This window comes from Gymnoscopelus microlampas, assembly GCF_963454915.1.
Source record: "Gymnoscopelus microlampas genome assembly, chromosome: 14".
In the NCBI taxonomy this organism is placed as follows: Eukaryota; Metazoa; Chordata; class Actinopteri; order Myctophiformes; family Myctophidae; genus Gymnoscopelus; species Gymnoscopelus microlampas.
Window position 1 is genome coordinate 40,945,003 of NC_139951.1, and position 18,443 is coordinate 40,963,445.

The following is an 18,443-nucleotide window of genomic DNA, read 5'->3' on the forward strand; positions in this document are numbered from 1 at the left end:
AGACTGCATTGGTAATGTTTGTATTTGCTGTTGTTTGATTGCACTCACATTTGATTACAGAAAGCGTCTATATATGAAAATAAAATACCTGCCAAGGACCAGTGGTCACAGCGTCTTTAAGTTCATTCTGCTCTGTCTGTGGATGGATGGATGGATGGATGTGTGTGTGTGTGTGTGTGTGTGTGTGTGTGTGTGTGTGTTTAGCCTTTCAGTGTGGTATGGGAGTTCAATTTAGTTAGTAACCCATTAAGCTAAGGACCCCCAAATATATATAAAGATAAAGATATATATTTGGCCGTGGACCGCCCAGGTGAAGAGGCTTTGTGCCAGGGACCCTCAGAAGAGAAGATTTGTGTTAAATAGATTCAAAATCATTCCAACATTTTCAAGATTTTTCAAAGATTTTGAAAAATAGCTGTACAATACTGCCCTACACTTTGTAGGGCAGTAACTACGGGGGGAAAAATCACTGAAAAAGTGATTCAACTGGTCAACCAAATGAGATATCGGCATATAAGTGATATTACACTAATTGTCCATCTGTTCTTGAGGTAATTGTTTAACCCCCAAAATCACGAAGGCTAATTTGACCTTTGGGATACACAAATAAGTCTGTGTGTCCAAAAACGTAGTTACCGTGCTTTAGGTTCGTAGGGCAGAATAGATGTACAAGCTCGCCGTGCGGCACGAAGTGATGCGCTGTGAGCTTGTATATCTGCTATGTTTGAAATGCCAATGCTGCTAAAATCTAAAATGACATTTCCTGGTTTTAATGGGTTAATGCATAAGTGGTTTTAGTTTTTGAGGTATTATTAGGAAAGCCTTGATTTAGAGAAGCTGAAAAAATGTAGGATGAAATCAGCATGACATCAAATGTCTTGTGTCATTTACAATTATTGTGTTTATCAAAGGTCCCATATTGAGCAAAGCCATTTAAATCTAGTCTGTTAATGTCTGTCCTTTTTATTAGGCCAGTCAGTCCCACCGGGTATAGTGACCACAGTGAGAATTGCGTGGGGGAACCAGATTTGACCTGCAATCATATTTTGTTTGTTAGTTTTGCATTGTTCATTATAGTTTTTATTTTGTTTTCTGTTTTTTGTATTAAAAAAAAATCAGTTATTTTTTAACTTACAGCTTCAGTTTTAGCCTTAATTTTATTTAACTGTAATAACTCTGGCGTGCTTGGGTCCGTGCGTGCAAGCAGTGGACACCTGTCCGTGCCTGTTAATGCTCAGCTCCTGTCTACACTACGGTTCACTGTGGCCGTTTAAAAACAGGATCCATAAGCCCCCAAAAATGTATCCAGGGTGTCTGGGCAAGCTAGCCTCTATGTATGCACACAACACCGTGGGTTTGAATCCAGTTGAATCTCTCACGTGCCCGCAGGTCATTCTAAAACGTGACTATAGTGACCAGTGGTGTAAAGTAACTTATTTACTCAAGTACTGTACTGTGTACAATTTTGAGATATTTGTACTTTACTGGACTATTTCCAATTGTCAATACTTTTACTTCTACTCCACTACATCTCAGAGTTTTATTATTATTTGAGAACTTTAGTTACTAGATTTTGATTATTATTACAAAACATACATTACTGACTTCAGCCCTATATAGATTTTGGCTATTTCAAAATAGCTGATCTACAAGCTCACAACGCGTCGCATTGTAGATCTGCTATTTTCAAATGATTTTATACGTTTTGAAAACATGAAATGGAAGATTTCGGCATAATGAGTACTTTTACTTCTGGTACTTGAAGTAAATTTTGATGCCAATACTTTTGTACTTTTACTCAAGTAAATTTTGTATTCTGGACTTTTTACTTAACAGAGTATTTCTACATTGCAGTATTGATACTTTTTTTCCCCACCACTGCTAGTGACTGAGTTCATAGACTCCCAGACTGCCCAGCTGAGCAGGAGCCCAGAGCAGAACACCAGGCCTGCCCCACCCACCCGTTCCTGTGGGCTTGTGGGGTGAATGTGATTATGGGCCGAAGGTCACGCCCCCCCCCCTCCCAGTCCCCACACCCCTGTCTAATCTGCCACTCTTATCATAATTTGATCATAATCTCTTATCACAATAACACGGATGGTATCTTAAAGGTGTTCTCAATCTGGGATTATGGGATTGCAGAGCGTGTGTGTGGGTGAGCGAACGGAATATTTTGCTACGTCTACGAGGGGTAAAAGTCTCATTTAATTTGATGATCCAAATACGCCAACCCAACCCCCCCGCCCCAACCCCACACACACACCATCACCCCCAATTTGTTGGTGTCCTCTGACACATACAAAAGGTGTTTGCAGTCACAGTTTAACTCAGCAAAAACAAATGCAAGTGGACTGAAGAAGTTAAAGAAGAAATCCCCCAGTCGATTCTTATAGACCCCTTAACAGACGACGTCATACTGGCTGCGTGCAGCCAGTATGCGCGCAAAGAAACCCATTATATCAGGTCTCGTTAGGACGCGTCTCACTAGCCAACACACACAAGAGGGGGTTGGGGTGTGCTGAAACCAGTGCACCCCGAAACAGGTTGGGAATTGATTGCGTGAAACAATCACCTGTGCGTCCAGGCTCAATGTTAGTAAACAAATAATTGGTCTATTCTGTCCTCTGTCTGTCTGTCTGTCTGTCTGTCTGTCTGTCTGTCTGTCTGTCTGTCTGTTTGTCTCTCTCCTCTCTCTCCATCTTTTCACTCTCCTGTCCCTCTGTCCAAACTCACACACACTGTCTTGGCAAAAATAACGTATTTAAACTTAAACCCTTAGTTGACCAGGGTCCCCCAAGGGCTCTATTTTAGATTGTCTGGTTTAAGTAGTTTTCCCTTTACACCAAATCTCTTTGCAGTAAATATTCTGTCTACAAGCTGAACATCTGGTGTTCAAGTGCAACACAATGTTTTGGTCCAGAGACCTTCATCAGGTTATCTTATGTAAGATGAATTAATTAAAACACTTTATTTTTTAAGTTGAAGATAATATCTTCAACTTAAAAAATAAGTGTTTTTTATTTATTTTTTAATTAATTCATCAGAAAAGAGCACGCACAGAAAAGAGTCGATCAACGTAGGGGATAAACTGTTACAATACAATATTATTGTAACAGTTTATACTTTATTTTAAAATATTATTGAACAGTTTATTCCCTATTGATCGACTCTGTTCTGTGCGTGTTCTTTTCTGTCTTTTCTGTTGCGTGCAAACGTCTTGCTCGTCTGACTGTCTTCAAACGCCACTTTCGCCTCTTGTCTGAGCGACCTGTGACAACCAAGCCTCTGTCGGTACAATACCACTTGATGCACGCCAGGAACCAATGCAGAGGACAGAGCGCGCCGGCAAACCTTCCAGAGCGACAATACCCTCCTTTTCAAAGGATGTTCTCTGACTGACACCGCGCGCCGGCTTTTGTGAGAAAGTATGCAGAGAAAGTATTAACCATCGGTACAGCCTGGCTGTGTAGGTAGCATAATGTGTTGTTTGTTGTGTTGTGGTTGTTATCAGCACTTATCTTGTATATATGTGGCTGGGTGTCAGCCGGGCACGGGTCAGCTCCTATACACCAAGGAGGGCAAAGCCTATAGGAAGCTAAGAGCTTCATTTGTGCCGTCTTCGTCCATCTCTCTTTCTCTCTCTCTCTCTCTCTCTCTCTTCCACATCTGTCCTCGCTTTGCTCCCATGCTTCCACCCACTCTTGTCTTTTCAGAGCGAAGGATTCTTTTACTGATGGCCACAACCTTGGGCAGCCAGAGCGATGTGAGGTTGGGGGTGGGGAGGTGAGACGTTACAGTTGTGTGGTATGAAATGGAATGGAATGGAATGGGTGTGTTATACATTTCACACAACAAGGTTCTCTCACTTTGACTTTCACTCAATTATTCTAGGTAAGAGGTCCACAGATTAAATACAATATACTGATGGCCTCAAACTGTGTGGGTGCGCACGTGCGTGCGTGTGTGTGTGTGTGTATGGTGTCCCTCTGTGTGTTAGTGTGTGCGTGTGCATGTGTCCCTCGCATAGTGTGTGTGGCAGCATATGATTTTGAGTGGAGTAATTTAGCAGATGAGCTGGGAGGCCATTGTTAGGGGGATAATCCGGCTCTCGCTGCTCAGATAGGTTAACACGCAGCGGATTAGGCCGGATTACCCCCAACCCACACCAGACAGGACACCCACAACCTCCTTCCTGACCTTCCTGACCCTCCCCCTCCCACCCGGCTCCCCACATTTGCACAGCACATCCATCCAACCTCTTCCATCCAACAAGCTATCCATCCATGCCAAATCTAGCCATCATTATCATCTGTCCTAGTTTCTGTTCATGTTTTCTGAGCAGCCACTCTCTCCCTTTCCTTGCCCTCCAGCCGGATACTGTATCATACTGTGTCATGCACCACAAATAGTCGATCTACAAGCTCACAACGCGCCGCAGCACGGCACGTTGTGAGCTTTTAGATCGGCGCTTTTCAGCGTTCGACGGACACCCCCGCGCAACTAAATATAACTCAGGCTTCCTCCTTTGTTCCCTCATCTCTCCATCTCTCTACCTCTGTCTGACATCTCTCCATCTCTCTATCTTTCTACCTCTCTGTCTGACATCTCTCCATCTCTCTACCTCTCCGTCTGATATCTCTCATCTCTCCATCTCTCTACCTCTTCGTCTGACATCTTTCATCTCTCCATCTCTCTACCTCTCTGTCTTAAATCTCTCCATCTCTCGACCTCTCCGTCTGACATCTCTCATCTCTCCATCCGACATCCGTCCCTTTGTCTGCCTTCTTATGTTCTCTTGTCAGCCTCCCTTTACATGTCCATGTATCCCTAGTCCCTGCTGATTCATTCTTTCTTTCTTTCTTTCTTTCTTTCTTTCCTGTTTCATTCTTTCATCCTAATTCTTTCATTCCTTTTTTCCATTCACACTTCCTTTTCCTCTGTCCCTCCTCCAGTATAGTCTCAGCGCTGGCTCTCAGAAGCAGTCGATGTTGTCCCAGCGACGCCCTGGCCTGCACAGTTCAAACCTTTAGAGCAGGGCTTTCTCAGCCCAAGGACCCCCTAGCTGAAAGAGAGATGAAGCAGGGACCCCCACTACATACTGTATAAAATTGTATTTTCATAGACCAACACCAAGCCTCTTTGCCGAAAATAGGCTAGATTGGCTACTTTTGGCTTACGTTCTCTACAGAAGGGGAAATAGGGTTCGGGTGGTTAATGTAAAAAGAAATGTCCAATCACACAAAGATTTGGCGGCCCCCTTGTAGTAACTCTGAGGAACCCCTAGGTCCCGGACCCCCTGTTGAAGACCCCCCTGCTTTAGATAACAAGGAACTCTTTCGCGTCTGCCTCAGTGTGCAGATGATCAGCCTGGAGGACGGAGAGGAGAGATGTCTTCCCTGATGCAGAAAGAAAGCAAAGCATTCGGAGGCTTCATGCAGTCTCCTTTTTCCCCCTCTAACCCCCCCCCCCCCCACACACCCCCACCCCCCGCGCATTCTCTCCAGTCTGTGAAAACATATTTGTTGTATTCGATCATTTGTATCCCATTAGTTGCTACCAAGAGAGCAGCAGTTCGCGTAGGACAACATCTGTGTGTGTGTGTGTGTGTGTGTGTGTGTGTGTGTGTGTGTGTGTGTGTGTGTGTGTGTGTGTGTGTGTGTGTGTGTTAGCTGGGGAAAGGGTGCATATGGGGGGGGGGTTCCAGCTGTTTGTATTTTTTGCCCGCCAGTGTGTTTGTTTGTCACACGGGTGTTAATTGAAAACACACCCAGAAACAGGGCGATGTGACACGGACACAACAACTGGATAATGATGTAAACACAGGCCTGGACATCAGACTCCTGCTGTGCCAGAACCATGAGGTCTTAATGCTCTGCACAGGGGCCAGCCGGCGGCAAAGCAGCATTATTAGTTTAATTACCCCCCTATTAAAAAAATCTTGTTTTCGTGTTATGCACTGACTGGTGCAGGTGGCTTTAATCCATGAGATTCATACAGCATATTATCGTCTCTGTCTCTGTCGGGTGGAAACCTCATATGTCCAGAACTGTTGTTTTTCAGGATTCAAGTTAAAAAATATCAAAAGTAGCAGATCTACAAGCTCGAAACGCGTCGCTTCGCGCCGCGTTTCGAGCTTGTAGATCTGCTACTTTTGATGGTTTTGTGTGATGCTGTAATGTGATCAAGTAGGGCGTTAATTTACGAAAAAACACAAAAAGTTAAAACATGGAGATAAGAGTTTTTTTGCCCAACATCAACGATCTATTCCCTTATTTGATCATTAACGTAAACAATCCTCTTATCTACTGTATCTCAAGGTTAATAAACAACCACCACCAAGGAAAGACAAAAAGGAACAAAACAATATCACCAAAAAACATCTGTCATGCAATTCATACTAGTTTGAATCAGTTGATGAATAAACCTGTACACGTTCTCTTATCTAACTTTATGTAAGATTCCAACCTTAGAGAGAGAAAGAAAATAGAGAAGAAAATACCAGTCAGAATAATAAAAAAGAAAAGAAACAAACAGAAACAAAACAAAAATATAACAATATCAATGTTCTGTATCTTAGCTCTTTGTTTTTGACATAGCTAGTAGTGTGGTGACCATATGTCCATAAACATATTCAACTGTGTGTTGGCAGTAATCTTTTCTTTTGTGTGCAGGTGACTCAGTGTGGGTTTACGGCTGGAATAGGCCTGTGACATGGCCGTGCATGCATGTACATTTTGACTATATAGAAAGAGAACGTGACATCACACCATTGAAAGTAATAACTGAAAACTGAAAACCCCCCAAGATGGCGACACCTGTCCATTGAACTCACCTGTCCTTACGGGGTCCATTTGGTTCCATTTGTACACCCTCAGAGTTATGGTGGTCCTTGAAATTAAAAAGTTCGACAACCACTAGTATTATAATTATAATTGTATAGCACAGTGGTCTCAACCAGTGGTCCGGGGACCACCAGGGGTCCTTGAGGGGGTTCCAGGGGGTCCCCAGACAAATGAATAGTTAGGAACCAAATTGAACCTTGTGTGTCTGTAACTCTGAGAGAGTACAAATGGAACCAAATGGACCCTAACGGGTCCATTTGGTTCCATTTGTACACTCTCAGAGTTAAATGAACACTGATGATGATACTACTGTGTAGATTGGGTCCCCCAAGAAATCAAAATGGTTGAGTCCCTGGCATATCTTTTCAAATGGGGGTCCCTGGGCTAATATGTGTCAATTTGGGGGTCCTTGACGCAAAAAAGGTACTGGTATAGCAGACATGAAGTCCACATACCAGCTCTGACGGTGTGATAAACCGGTCTTGGAAGTGGTTCCAGACGTGATGCTGATGGTCGCTGATTCCGGTTCCTCGCTGTTGGATCCGGTTCGTCCGTTTTTCCGAATCCGAACCTAGTCACAGTCTGGCCACGTGAAGTCTGAGATCCACATTGAGATCCACCCTGTTTCCATGCGGACCCCTGAATCGATTTGTAATCGATTTGTACTTTTAACCACACTGCTGAGGAAACTGAAGAGTTTCACTGCCTGCAAAGTCACTATAGCAGCTCTATTGATTTTATTTTTGTTTATGTGACAATAAACACCCTTGCCTTGAACCTTGTTTATGTCTTTCTGCACGTTGTGTCTGTTGCCAGTACGAAATGAGGCGTTTAAGAATGTCTGTCTCCTTTGACATTGTCGTCTCTACATATTGATTTGCTGAAGAGACACTTTTTTTCACAGAACAGCAACCTGGTGCAGTCAGAACTATATATCTGAAGTACTCAGATATTTGACTTAAGTAAAAGTAACAATACCACAATATAAAAATACTGTGTTACAAGTAAATGGCCTGTGTTCAAAATGTTACTTGAGTAAAAAGTACAAAAGTTTTGCCATCAGAAAATATTCAAAGTACCAAAAGTAAAAGTACTAAAATGTTTGAAAATAGCAGATCTACAAGCTCAAGATCTACAAGCTCACAACGAGCCACGATGCGACGCTTTGTGAGCTTGTAGATCGGCTATTTTCAAATAGCCTATAGTGTAAAATAGGGTTAAAGTGGTTAACGTGTTTTATGATAATAATTTATATCTGCAAAGTATATAGTAAGTAAAGTTTTCAAATAATTGTAGTGGAGTAAAAGTACAATATTTGCCTCTGAGAGGTAGTGGAGTAGAAATAAAATAATTGAAAATTGGAAACACTCCACTAAAGTAAAATAAAATACTAAATTGTACTTGTAAGTGCAGTACTTGAGTAAATGTACTTAATTACTTTACACCATTGACTACGTTCATCCGCTCCTTTCTTTTTCCTCCTGGTTTTCCCAGGCGGCATCATGCAGGTGGTCTGACACTCCACCAATAATACGGCAGGATTAACCAGGAGTGTCGGGTTTCAGTCCAATCAGGGTCTTGGATTAGTTGCTCTGGTACCGTTCCCCGGCTACCTGTCCCTCTCAGCTGTCCAAGAGAGGGGTCCGTGACCACACACACACACACACACACACACACACACACACACACACACACACACACACACACACACACACACTGTAATACAATGCCACTTCCATCTGCCCACGTACAATGCACAGATTTCCCGGATCGTCCACAAGCCGTGTTTGTTTTGATATGTGCATGTGTGTATTTGTGGTGGTGCTGGTGTTTATGTGCATGTGTGTATTTGTGGTGGTGCTGATGTTTATGTGCATGTGTGTATTTGTGGTGGTGTTGATGTTTGCCAGGTAATCAGATAAGGTTTGATCTGTAAAAGAAACAGAAGGGGAGACATCATGTTCTTATAACCACTTAACCCATTAAGACCTGAGGCCGATGTCTTCTAAACCCTAAGAGTTTTCTGAAAAACGTATGTTGCTATATCAGTGGTGCTCAAACCTTTTCATGTCAAGGCCCCCAAAATGATATGTATGCCCCCCCTTCTTTTTCTTTATGTTATATTGTTAGTCTGTTTGGTTGTCTGTTTTGTCCATGCACTTTTATGTTACAAAAAAAAAATGTTTACAAAAAAAGAGGGATAAGTGCCTCCCCTCTCTCACAGAGAGCACTCTCATTTTTGTTCCCTGTTTACACGGCTCTGTTCCTCACCTCTCACCCCCCACCCCTCTTTTTCTTGGGGGGAGGATTTGTTTACTATTGTCCAGTAAAGTCTAATTAATATTCTGTAGTACAACGGCGTCGCTTAACGTTAAGTAACACCGTCGTGCAACGGACTATAAATTAATCTTAAGACGCTCGCAGCAGAGCCACATCAGGACACAAAAGCACAACAAGGTCCCCCTCAGGAAGTGATTAGGGGTTTAACGAGGAATTGGGGGATTGCGTTTCTGTTGTGCACAGTGTTGGGGGGTGTTGGGTATTTTTGTGCTGGGTTGGGGGGGGGGGGGGTGTATAGTCTTCCTAGAGATGAGGATGGGGAGGGGGTTAACATTTCAGGGCTTAAGAGGTCAGTGTTAAGTTGTGGAGGTCGGTGGAGAGGTTAATTAGAGACAGGGGTTATTGTTTACATGGGGGACAAGGGGGGACACACACCAGGGAAGGGACTCAACTCACTTCACGTCTGCACTGTGTCCCCCACCCCCCCAACCGGTGGCCATTCTAAGCATGTTGTATCTAAGTGCTCTGTGTTTGTGTTTGAGTGTGTCACCCATCCTCCTCCTCCTCCTCCTCCTCTTTGCCCCTTTCTCCGCTTTCTCCTCTCCTAATTGTTCAGCCGCAGAAAAGGGAAGGTGAAAAGAAGAGATGTAGCCATGTCACTTAATTGTCACCAGTTCCAACGAGGAGCGGTGTGAGGATGCACGCATGCACACACACACACACACACACACACACACACACACACACACGCACACGCACACGCACACGCACACACAGAGGAGAGGGAGAGCACGAACAGTGCATTTCTTTAGCATGTTTTGTGCGTCTCCCCTTCTATACAGAGAGCACTATAATGTCTTTTAAACCCCGCAGTGACAGAAACTCGTCCATGACCGTGGCCATTGAACAGAGCTACTGCAACACTTGTATGCCCAACACGCTCCCCAGCGTCACCACAACGCCTCTCATTAGAGCGAGCAGCTCAAGTGGGCATTCATTCACACATTCGCTGGTGTTCATGGGATTCAGAAAGAGATGGGAACAGACGGACAGGGAGACCAGGAGAGCCATGAAAGCTGCTGTGCTGTGCGTTACCTTGACGAGCTATACAGTATAATGCACTGGTTTTCAAAGTGGGGTCAAAGGGGCTTTCAGCCGCTCCCCCAACAAAATGAAGAACAGTTTAAACACTTAAGCAAGTATTTCTGAAATACAGAAAATATATCACACAACGATGCGCTGTGAGCTATTACTGCCGTTTTTTTTTTCAAATGTTTTGCCCATATAGGGTCGCCAAGGTTTAAAAGTGCATGGTTAATCTCACAATAATTTCACTATACTGTAGCTAGAAGGTAATCCACTGAGAAAATGTGCTGGATAAGAAGGACTTTTCAGATCATAGGTTTCTCTCTCCTCACCTATAAGTATAGGCAGTTGTACTAATTCTAATCTTATCTTATTCAATCTTATTCTCTTGTGGTGGTCCCTGGAAACAAATCTTTTTAAATGCTACGTAACACATTCAGAGGTCCTTGACATGAAAATGTTTGAGAACCAAAAACTTAACACGGCACAGTTAGGTGGACAGCATGCATTTTCAAAGCATTCTGCTTATTTTAATGATCGATCAATCGATTGTATTGCGGCTTGGATCAAAACAAAAGTGTTCTACAAGTGTTTTGTCAATTATTTGGGGGCCCAATTTAAATATCCTCACGCCATGGCCCACAGGTTCAGAATCACTGGTTTGAGTAGGTTAAAAAGGATTTTTATTTCCTCACTTCACGTGTGTACATTTGTGTACATGTGGGTTCCTGTGCTGTTGTATATCAAAGTGCTTTGTGTGTTTGTGTTGTGAGTGTGTTACTCATCCTCCTCATGGCCCCTTTCTCCGCTTTCTGCTCTCCTCCAAGTGTTCCGCCGCAGAAAAGAGACGGTGAAGAGAGATGAAAGGGTTAGTTGCATGTTGTGCCACAAAAGTGCTCTAAAAGTAGGCTACCATTAACCTGCCGTGACTCATCCTAGCCTTAACCTGCCGTCACCTAGCCTTAACAAGCACCTAAAGCTAAAAGCTCACCCTAAGAACTAACAACAACCCTAAGAACTAACCATAAAGCATAGCTATCTGGAAAGTGAGAAAATGTCCACATTTTCCATCTCTCTTTGTGTGGACTAGTACAAGAGCACATGTACACACACACACACGCACACGCATGCGCACACGCACACGCGCACGCGCACACGCACACGCACACACACACACACACACACACACACACACACACACACACACACACACACACACACACACACACACACACACACACACACACAGAGGGACAGAGGGACATCTGTCTCTAGGGGTAATTGGCATTACCCCTTTGCACTGGGTGACCCCTTTTTCATGCCCAGCACCCCTGCATTGAGTTCATGTGTTTATGAGCCAGACTGTGTGGGGGCTGCATGGAGTATGCTCATAGGTTCTGAATGTAATCGCTCTGCTTTATTGGACCTCCTCAGTTGTTTCCATATCTACATTTAGGCATTTGCCTGATGCTCCCAGAGCAGTCCAACAGCGGCCAGTGGCTGATCTCCTACAGTGTATGTGAGGACAAGTTCAGACTTCAGAAGCATAGACACAGTTTGAGAATAATTGATAAACATTCGACCATTCTTAGAGATATGTCTGTGGAACTTCTCCCAAAGTTCCATGGCTTGTAATCTTCCAAACATAATTTCACAAGCAATTGGAAAGAATTCACTTTGCCCAATTTAAACTTTGCACACACACACACACGCACGCACACGCACACACACACACGCACGCACACGCGCACACACGCACACTCACACTCACACACACACACACACACACACACACACACACACACACACACACAGAGGGACAGAGGGACATCTGTCTCTAGGGGTAATTGGCATTACCCCTTTGCACTGGGTGACCCCTTTTTCATGCCCAGCACCCCTGCATTGAGTTCATGTGTTTATGAGCCAGACTGTGTGGGGGCTGCATGGAGTATGCTCATAGGTTCTGAATGTAATCGCTCTGCTTTATTGGACCTCCTCAGTTGTTTCCATATCTACATTTAGGCATTTGCCTGATGCTCCCAGAGCAGTCCAACAGCGGCCAGTGGCTGATCTCCTACAGTGTATGTGAGGACAAGTTCAGACTTCAGAAGCATAGACACAGTTTGAGAATAATTGATAAACATTCGACCATTCTTAGAGATATGTCTGTGGAACTTCTCCCAAAGTTCCATGGCTTGTAATCTTCCAAACATAATTTCACAAGCAATTGGAAAGAATTCACTTTGCCCAATTTAAACTTTGCACACACACACACACGCACGCACACGCACACACACACACGCACGCACACGCGCACACACGCACACTCACACTCACACACACACACACACACACACACACACACACACACACACACACACACACACACACACACACACACACACACACACACACACACACACACACACACACACACATAAGCACACACACACACACACACACACACACACACACACACACACACACACACACACACACATAAGCACACAAAGTGTGCCATATAGCCTATGGACCAGACTCAGAGCATATGGCTTAGAGGTGACCAGAATATGTTAATGTTGATTGAATATGCTATTCTATTAGACTAATGTTTAGTAGGCTGGATAGGCCCGAGATAATCCCATGTAATAGAATGGAGCACGGCTTACTGCCCGAAATTATGGATATTAGAATAGGAAAGTGATTACAGTTAGAGAAACATACGCTCCAGGTTGGAGTGGGATTTCTAATCACCGGTGCATTTTGTGATCAACATCAGTAGAGCAAGCAGCAAGCAGCAAGCAGCTTAACAGCGCTATGGCACCTCTTCTCTGTTCTGTGGCTTTTTCTTCTGCAATTTAAATGTTAAACCTTCTTTTTTTAGTTTAAAGAATCTTTTGCATGCTTGTAACTCATGGGGAGAACCCAAAAGGTCTATAATAAGCCTCACAGTGTGTTGATTCCATCATGTTTTGTAATCCATTGTCTTTACATACATGTTCTTTACATGTGTAGTGCATCATGCGCCTCTCTTAGTTCTATTAAATCAATGCTAAAAACCTGTTTGCCTCTCCCCCTTTTATTGAGATTCTTTAATCATTCTCCTGCACTGTAATTTTACTCTCTTTTACGCTCGTTTTATTTTTACTTATTTTATTTTTATTATATTCAAATGTCCTTTTATAATGTGTTTATTTTTGTGCTGTGTCTTGACATCTTTTTTATGTAAAGCACTTGCAATTGCCTTGTTGAAATGTGCTGTTAAAATACATGTTTTTGCCTTGCCTTTCCTTGTTCCTCTACCAGTGGTTCTCAAAGTGGGGTCCAGGGAGGGACCCTCAGGGTTCCTTGAGGGGGGTTCCAAATGGACCCTTGCGGGTCTGTCGCTCTGAGAGTTATGAGGGTCCTTGCAATTAATACGTTTGATAACCATTGCTCTATATAGAGCCCTAGTACTGCATGTGATGAATCTGTTTTGTAACACATTACTTGATTTGACCTGACTTCATAACTCCGCCGTGTGGAACCAGCAGTGAAGGAAGTGACATAATATGAAGGGTCAGGGTGGATGAGAGCCCTGTGAAGCCTTTAGCAGTGATAGTATACAGATAAAGTATTCAAATGTTTTACTTAAGTAAAAGTATCAATACTGCAAAGTAGAAATACTCGGTTACAAGTAATAGTAGGCTACGAAAAGTATGGTTGAAAAAAGCAGATCTACAAGCTCACAACGCGTCGCAAAGCGAGCTTGTAGATCGGCTATTTTCAAATTGCCAAAGTATATTGTATGCCTGACGGAACTTCTCGTCTTTTAATAATAATCAAAATCTACAGAAGTAACTAGTAACTATATAAAGTTTTCAAATACTTATAGTGGAGTAAAAAGTACAATATTTGTCTCTGATATGTAGTGGAGTAGAAATACTGCAGTTTAAGTAAAACATACCTCAAAATTATACTTAAGTACAGTATATACTTGAATAAATGTACTTAGTTAATTTCCACCACTGGCCTTTAGTTCTATGAAAGGGCGTGATGATAACGTCTACTGATTTGTGATTGGCAGCGCTGCCATGACAACCCTGCATCAGCACCATGGGGGTGGCCAATGACGGGCCAGAACCACCGCCCCACCCTGATGCCCAGGTGAGCTAAAGAGGCAGACCCCCTTGACGCCCCCCATCAGTCCACACTGTGCGCGTCCCCGCAGAAGAACAAGCACACATCTTTCTTTTCTTTTTTTTCTTTTTCTTTTGGTCTTTTTGGCTTTTGGGCTTTTTTTTTTTTTTTTTTTGTCTTTTTGGTCTTTTTGCCTTTTTCTTTTGGGTCGCCTTCCATCCAGATCCAGATGGTGTTCAGGTCACCTCTAGAGCTTTTCTCCGCCTCCCGTCTCCTCCTGCCTCACTTCACCGATGGCTCCACATCATCACTCCTTCCCGGCTCCCGGTCCCCGGAGCAGCCCCCCGTCTCCCCCTCCTGCCCTCCTCTGGCTCTATCGGGTAGGTCTATCAATTATTAGTTACTTACATCATCGCCTAATCGCAATTGTTTGAGGTAATCGCAATTATTTTTGCAAATAATAGTCATAATCGTTTCGTTTCCATGTTGAAAATGTTCATACATTTTACATAAGCTTGTAGATCCGATTTTTGAAAGTATAAAATTAATATGTCAGTAATGTCTTTGTATATTTAAGTTATCTGCCCTGCGTAATTTTTGATCATGAAGGCTAAAAGGAAAAGAGAAATTGTGTTTTTGTTCATATATGTTCTGTTCCAATGCTCAATGCCAAAAACACGATTAAATCGTTAATCGCAATTATTTGTGTGACAATTAATCGTCAACTTACATTATTTTGTAACGGTGACAGCCCTGCTACCGGGACCCCTCTGCTTCTCGGCGGCGCAGGTGGCCAGCGTCTGCGAGACCCTGGAGGAGACCGGAGACGTGGAGCGGCTGGCCCGCTTCCTCTGGTCCCTCCCCACGGGAGGCTCCCGGGGCTCCGCCGCCGCGGACCCCATCTCCGAGCAAGAGTCGGTGCAGCGCGCCCGGGCGGTGGTCGCCTACCACACCGGCAGCTTCCCGGAGCTCTACCGCATCCTGGAGACGCACCGCGGCTTCACGCGCGCCTCCCACGGCAAGCTGCAGGCCCTGTGGCTGGAGGCGCGCTACCGCGAGGCGGAGGGGGTCCGCGGCCGGCCGCTGGGCCCCGTGGACAAGTACCGCGTGAGGAAGAAGCACCCGCTGCCCCGGACCATCTGGGACGGCGAGCAGAAGACGCACTGCTTCAAGGAGCGGACGCGGGGCCTGCTGAGGGAGTGGTACCTGCAGGACCCTTACCCTAACCCCGGGAGGAAGAGGGAGCTGGCCGGGGCCACCGGCCTGACGCCCACGCAGGTCGGGAACTGGTTCAAGAACCGCAGGCAGAGGGACCGAGCGGCGGCCGCTAAGAACAGGTCAGTGGAAATATAGGGGAGGGCGGGTTAGGGTTGTGACCCTTTTTGCTTTTTACTCTAAATCACTAAATAAATACTTGCTCAATTATGACAAAAAACTTAAAGTTAATAACTTGGATCTGTCTGTGAACTGCAGGTTGTGTTTTATATATAAAACACATAAAAGCCCACAATTTCACTTTAAAAATGGTGAGCGCACTGGAACAACCAACCCCGTTGGGGGTCGATTGTTCCCATATATATGGGTCAGTTGTTTGTCACGGTAAATGATTTATTAAAAACTCATAGCAAGTGTTCAGAGATGTGTTTTCTTTAACTTTAATGCAAGCAAAGTTTTTTTCCCCCTAAATCTTATTAATTCAAATCACATTGAAAGCAGATGTGCTTCTATTCTTCAGACACACACAACAGGAAAAAAATAAATAAAAGACGCATAATATAGTCAGTTGAACGCATATTTTATTATTTTTGATTGATTGAATACTTTATTAACAGTTTGCAAATTGTACAGAGGTACGGCTTACAATGATTGTTAAAAGGATATATAACACAAAAAGCCCTACAGGGACTTGTTTCCATTGTGGTCCTGTCTGTGAATTAATATGAAGTAATAATTCATATTAATAATTTAGTAAATCCTGAGTAGCCTATTACTTTAGAGTGCACAAATGGAACCAAATGGATCATAAACTATAAGACCCGATGGTTTTACTGTGTACTATCTACTGTATATTGAGAAAATGGGCTGCATGTATTTACAAATTTCCACTGAAACAAATCAACTCATTCATGCTCCAGAGCAGTGGTGCCCAAACATTTTAGCTCAAGACCCAAAAGAGAAATCGGATGTTTGCCCACAATTAGTGAAAATAGCAGATCTACAAGCTCTCATCTGCATTGCCAGCTTGCAGATCTGCTATTTTCACTATTTCTTAAACATTTGTTTTCTAATTTTGGGATTTTCTTTGATTATTTCTATTTTATTAATGCATGAAATTATTTTTTGAAAAAGGTTGTAATTTATTTTCAACTCGTGAAAATGTGTGAATTGTTGTGGAAATCTTTGGAAAATATTTAAAAACATGAATGAATTAGGAAACAAAAAAGAAAGGGATATTCACTCGTGGCCCATGAAAATGTGTCCGCGACCCACATATGGGTCCCGACCCACTGTTTGGGAAACAGTGCTCCAGAGCGTTTTAGTTGCACCTCTTCTGAGACAAGCAACGCTGTGCGTAAAAAGTGCCTTAATTCATTCATGCGTAAAGGCGCGCGGACCGTTTCCCCTCTTGACAGCTTTAAGCCCCCTTTTCTCTCAGTCAGGGGGCTTAGTCCAGTGGTTCTTAAACTTTTTCAAGTCAAGGATCCCCAAATAAATACGTATCTGGCCGCGGACCCCCATCTGAAAAGGTTTTGTTCCAGGGACCCCCAGTAGAGAAGATGTATGTAAAAATAATAATGACAATATTCAAACATTTCCAAACCTTTTCGATATTTTTCAAAAATCTTTGATAGCCAACACATATAAATGGACAAAATAGTTAGACAAAATAGTTAAAATGATCGTTAACTATACTTTCGCTGGGGAACCCCCCCAAGGACCCCTGGGGGTCCCCGGACCCCACTTTGAGAACCAATGGCTTAGTCAAGTATCTTTTTGTTTTTCCTCTCCCCAACATTTCCTTCAGGGTCACAGTTTGGCCGGAATGTTAATCACCTGCAATAATGCCTGACTGCGCGCCTCACCAAGCATGAAAGAGGCGCCATTATTAGAGCCCCATTCAGTCTGCACTGTTGCATATTGCTGTTGACATTTTTAGTCATTAGTAGCCCTATAGTGTGGTGCTGCTAATTGTCAGTGGTGTAAAGTAACTAAGTACATTTACTCACAAGTACTCACTGTACTTTAGTACAATTTTGAGGTACTTTTTACTTTACTGGAGTGTTTCCAATTGTCAATACTTTTACTTCTATTCCATCTCAGAGACACATATTGGTATTTTTTACTCCATGAAAACTGAAAACTTTAGTTAGTTACATACATTAACCACTTCAACCCTACTTTGGCTATTTGAAACTTAAGTAGACAATGTGAGCACTTTTTCCACCACATGGCTAATTGTGATGTCTCCGTTTTGTCCGGTTCCAGGTTGCAGCACCACAGTGGTGCCATGGGCCCTGACAGCATGCGGGGCCTCGCCAGTAGGGGGCAGTGCCAGCTGGGGAGCCCTCACAGGGTGCAGTGCCAGCTGGGGAGCCCGGGTGGGAGGGTGCAGTGCCAGCTGGGGAGCCCGGGTGGGAGCACAGAGGAGCGCGCAGACGGGGAGACTCTCCTCTCCATAACGGACAGTGACTCTGACTTCGACGTCTGAAAAAACTTTTTTGACAGGCTTTTCAATAGCCATCCATGACCGGGACATCTATATGGTCACCGTGAGGCGACAACCGTTGACTATCATGTGAAGAAGAATAGGAATACACTGTCAAATCCTCAGCAACTCTGAGTGTGTAGAAATGGATCCAAATGGATGCTTATGGGTCCACTTCTACACACTCAGAGTTAAAGGAGTAGTTCACCCCCCAAAAAATCTTATTTTCTATCAATTAAACACCCCTTGAAGCCTTGAATTCAAGGAGATTTGTTTGTTTTTTTGACATATTCCTAAGCCAATAATTTGATGACCAGCAAGATTCAAAGAGTAAGAGAGAGTCTCCCACTGACTGATGACAAATGAGTATTTTTTGGGGTGAACTACTCCTTTAAATGAACACTGGGGAT

The 18,443-nt window shown here is 43.6% G+C and overlaps 1 protein-coding gene across 1 annotated transcript; it reads left to right on the forward strand.

Annotated features, from left to right (window-relative positions):
* Nucleotides 1–14,556: 14,556 nt before the first annotated feature.
* On the forward strand, nucleotides 14,557–18,036 carry six3b (SIX homeobox 3b; the record flags this gene model as incomplete). The annotated part of the gene is made up of 3 exons (XM_084077576.1): nucleotides 14,557–14,707; nucleotides 15,079–15,664; nucleotides 17,814–18,036. The coding sequence occupies 3 exons, from the start codon at nucleotides 14,557–14,559 to the stop codon at nucleotides 18,034–18,036; spliced, it is 960 nt and encodes a 319-aa protein (XP_083933702.1).
* Nucleotides 18,037–18,443: the final 407 nt, after the last annotated feature.